The sequence below is a fragment of the Acyrthosiphon pisum genome, unplaced genomic scaffold, assembly GCF_005508785.2.
Source record: "Acyrthosiphon pisum isolate AL4f unplaced genomic scaffold, pea_aphid_22Mar2018_4r6ur Scaffold_20960;HRSCAF=22641, whole genome shotgun sequence".
Classification (NCBI taxonomy): domain Eukaryota; kingdom Metazoa; phylum Arthropoda; class Insecta; order Hemiptera; family Aphididae; genus Acyrthosiphon; species Acyrthosiphon pisum.
The window spans coordinates 380,955-385,663 of NW_021770374.1; the positions used below are offsets into that span (position 1 = coordinate 380,955).

Sequence of the window (4,709 nt, forward strand, 5' to 3'; positions counted from 1 at the left end):
AACAGCACGAGATTTTGGAAATGCCGAAATCAGCGCATCCCTCAGTGCTGTTTCATAATCTGTAATTATGGTTTCTGGAGCTAAGTTTGGTGATAGATTATTTCTAATAAATCGTATTACACAATCATACGAATTCCTCGACTTCCTTTCCATTAGAACATAAACTATGGGTATTGACTGAAATAACGAATTTAGCATTTTTAACCTTAATTATTCATATATATATGAAAAATTATTTAAATAATCTTAAATTTTATTAGGCATATGAAAACAAAACAACATCTTACATAGTTCTGAATCATACAGTATATTATGAACAACTGATATCCCATATTAACATGTATTTCAGTGACAACATTTCTAAGTACATGCTGTATCAAGTTGGTGCATGCGAAAATAACATTACTATACTCTGTTCCATCTAAGAGTGAACCACTTGGCTGACCAAAACACGTTTTTTCCGCGCATTCCCACCACAATCCGGACATCGGTGAGAGTTTTAACACGGGTGTCCGACGGTGGACGACGGCCGGCGATGACTGTCCGCCAATCACAGAACGTATAACCATCGCATAGGGGATCAGGCACTGTTCGGCGGCTCAGTCTGCGTGCGCGAAAGCGGTTCACTCTTAGATGAAACATAGTATACCATCAACATCATGTACACATCCTCTAAAGAATGGAGCATCACAACATGCAAATCGATTGAGTTGTTCATTTTCAAACAATGTGGCCAAGTCGGATAGTGAATTTGGCAGTCTTGGCATTGTACTTCTCCTGGTAAATCGCATAATCGATTCAGGCGGTAGACCATGGATATAATCCTGCTGCTACCACATGGCTGTATTAATTATTATTCAATATCAATAAATTACCTACAGTATACATAACACAATATTTAATAAATATTTTTTAAATACCCAGTGCTGTGAAGAATACTTTTAAAATGTATTTGAGCAAATGCTAAAATAAATTTTTTTTGTCGAGTATTTAAGATACTACTCAAATACTTTGAAAAAGTATTTGGAATACCTTAAAAATACTTTTGGTTTTTAAAGTAGGTTTATAATCATGTTTATTTTAATTATTTATTAAATAAATGTTTATTACATTTTAAAAACATTAGGGCCTTATTCAATATTCATAGTCAATCAAAGAATATATATTGCCTAAGCTAATTTTGATAATTTAAAAATACAAATTTGTGATAATAACTAAAAGCAACGCTTAAGGTAGGTCTCGACCAACCTTAATTTAAGTAGGTAATACTTTTTCTTTTTTTGAGCCAAAGTCCCGTTTATGTATCTCATTTGAATCATAAGTGTAGCATAAGCAATACTTATTCTTAAGCATCGACTACAAATAGTATTCAATTGAATATGGACCTTAGTTTTCAAAATGTTCATATATTTTTATTGAATATCTATTGAAAAAACCTGCTTTTCACAAACCTTTGGGCTAACACAGAAATACAGAATACTAAATAAAACTATTAGTGTAGTTGACAATAATATTTTTCCAACCAAATATTTTGAATAAAAATAAAATGTTTGAAAAAAACCAAAGTATTCAATACAATTAAGTATTTAATACAAAAAAAGTATTGAAAATACTTCATGCTGAAAGTATTTAGAAAGTTATTCAATACTTAAAAAAGTATTTGAAGACTTTTACTCATATACTTTACAGGCTTACAGCACTGTAAATACTACGTCATTCCAAATTACTCTACCTATTGTAATAATCAGTAGCCGATTTAAGGGGAGGGGGGGGACGAGAGGTCCCTGACATAGACTTACCATTTATGCTAAAAAAAAAAAATAGTTACCTATGTATAATTTATATGTAACAAAATTAAAAAATAAATAAATATTTTAGAAAGTCTTGGTAATTTGCGCTTTAATAAATATTTTATATGAATAGCAGGTAGGTACCCAACAATAAAATGAACTGCTTTATATTATAATATATTTATAAGTCAATAGGCTGGTGTGGGGTGAGTCAGTTTGAAATTATTTAAAGAGGATGGATAATTATATTTTCCAAACATTCGTCAATTTTTATTTAGTCTAGCAGTATTACCAGTTACAACATCTACAAGTGAGAGATATTTTTCAATTCTGAAAAAGATTGAATGTTGTATTTTAGAATGACTGTTATTGGGGCCTATCACTATTTTTCATCTTTTTATGACCCTAAGAACATACATTCTTGATTCTTCGTCGTATATGCTTTTCAACGGTATATTTTCTGTAGCTGCTCGTTGTTTTAAAACTGCTCGGAAATTAGAGACTATGCCCTTATTGATCCCTGGTTCTCTACCATGACCTCTGTGTGGTTTGACCGTAACGAACGTACCATTTTCCAGTCTTTTTATAGAACCGTTACAAAAATGTGTACGAGCTTTAATGCATTTAAAATAACTGAAATATTAAAAACAAATAATAATTACAATAACTGCATGTTTATTTTAAATTCATAGTTACTCATAATAATAATGACTTTAATAACGACTCTTTTCTTAAATTATTACCTATGTTGAATATGACATATTAACTGGAAAAAACATCACTATTGCAAAGGTAATACAATTGAATAGATATAACAAAAAATATTTATATGAGATGAATTAATTGTGCAAAATCAGTATAATTTTAGTTGGCATAATAACTAGGTAGGTATTTATAATTAATCATACTTACGTGATTCCATTTCAACTGCCATTATTATTATATTTGTACCCATCATTGGGGTTCATTTTTAATTTTAATTATTTAAAATTAAATTAATTTAGGTATACAGTATAAACTATACAAATGTATAAAAAATATTAAATATGACACTATCACAATTAAAGATCACACCAACAAAGACCTCAAAGAAAAAAAAATCTCGAGTGACGTGGCTCGTAAGAATATCGAAAGTCGATGAAGGGAAAATCGCAAATGACAGTGGCGAGACGTCTAAAAGTCCTAACTTTTGAGGCATATAGTGGGGATGAAAAATAATCCACCATTTATAATGAATTTTTCCAGTACCAAGTTCAAAATTATTTTTCAGCAATACATTTTACAATTATTTTTTTCAGAATCCTATCCCACAGAGTTAAAGATTTTACATTAGTTGTTTCCCTGAAGTCTTAAAACTGGTTTTTAAGAAGTTTTATGCCATTAAAATCGCTCGTGGAGACTGTTTTGGTTGAATTATATAAATCCTAGAAATGTACGATTCATAACAATAATATAGATAAGCAATATGAAGATTATTAATATTACTCAGTATGCATTACTCAAATAATTAGACACAAGTACCAAGCCCGGATTAAGGGGGGGTCCAGAGGGGGCCATGGCCCACGGGCCTCAATAGTTCAAATTTATAAAGGGGCCTCAGACTTGTCCATTACTTTTTTCGTTATAGGCTATAACACTGCATAAATCACCTTAAAAAATCGATGATTATTTAGCGAAGAAAAAAGCTTATACATTATAATTTATAAATAAAATGATACATTATTTATTGCCAAGTACCTTATATGTAAATATATATATTATTACAGGTACCTAATATTAAATAATATATACATTATAAACATAATTTTTTTTTCGCACAAGGGCCTTTTTTTTAAAAGTTTGGTCCCTGGGCCTCAAAATGTCTTAATCCGGGCTTAACAAGTACCTAATTCAAAAACAAAGCTATTTGCGTTCAAAAAATTTAACATCTTCATTAAACCTATATGTTTCACATAGGTAGATATTGAATAAAAATATATATGTTTACCTTGTACCCATTACCTTATACCTATAACGGAGTATTAACTTATATACAACTTATATGACTTGTATAACTCATAAATGTTTTCGTCATTGGATCGCAATTCGCAGAACACGTATTTTGCATACATTTTAGACTAATAAGTGGTGGTAAATTACACAAACTTTAATTTTTTATACATGTATAAATATCTAGGCTTTTAAGAAGTTGATTTAAAATTTTAAGGACCTCAAAATTAAGGTTTTTTTTTTCAAAAATCCCATTAAATAATTGCATTACATTTGTATTTATTTTGGGCACATCTGGTTTTAAATCAAAAAAGTGATTCCTATAGAGCATAGTATAAAAGCTTATAAATACAACCATTTTTTCGAAATTACAATCGAACTACCGCTTTTATAGTAGTTTTTATAGTTATGCAAATATAAGAATATATTTAATTTTTCGCGAACTAATGTGCGTTCGCGTGCGACAGTTACCGGACGCGGTATTACATAGCGATTTTCGTAAACACTCACTAATGTTCATAGCCTAAAAAGCCAACTTATTACACATCACCACAAGGTATCTTGTCCGTGGAGCAATGGCGCAATTAGGAAAAATGTTTAGGGGGGCTCAAGCTACAAGACATTTTTTTTTCAAATTATAATATAAACTAGCAGAACCCATGCACTTCGTTGCCCATTAAGTGTGCCAACTACCTATATTATGTGACTCAAACTTTGTTCAATTCGTTATTTAATATTCGGTATATGGTTTCAAATTTAATCTTAACTTTTCCGTTGCCCGGAATTCTGATTCGCAGCAGTACATTATCAGGTACGCAATCTACCTGCGATAGATTGCGGATCCCGTGCTGTATGTACGTTAATGTATGATTTAACTCTAAAGTATCAAAGTTATACCAAGCTTGTCGTATTCTACCTATGGTGGATTGA

At 30.6% G+C, this 4,709-nt stretch overlaps 1 protein-coding gene across 1 annotated transcript in view; it reads left to right on the plus strand.

The window, feature by feature from the left end:
* The first annotated feature begins 4,354 nt into the window (after positions 1-4,354).
* Positions 4,355-4,709, plus strand: part of LOC103308194 (tigger transposable element-derived protein 2-like) — a 2,515-nt gene continuing 2,160 nt past the window's right edge. Inside the window, exon 1 of the mRNA XM_029492156.1 lies at positions 4,355-4,374. Within this exon, the coding sequence (XP_029348016.1) occupies positions 4,355-4,374 (20 nt within the window). The remainder of the gene's footprint in view (positions 4,375-4,709) is intronic.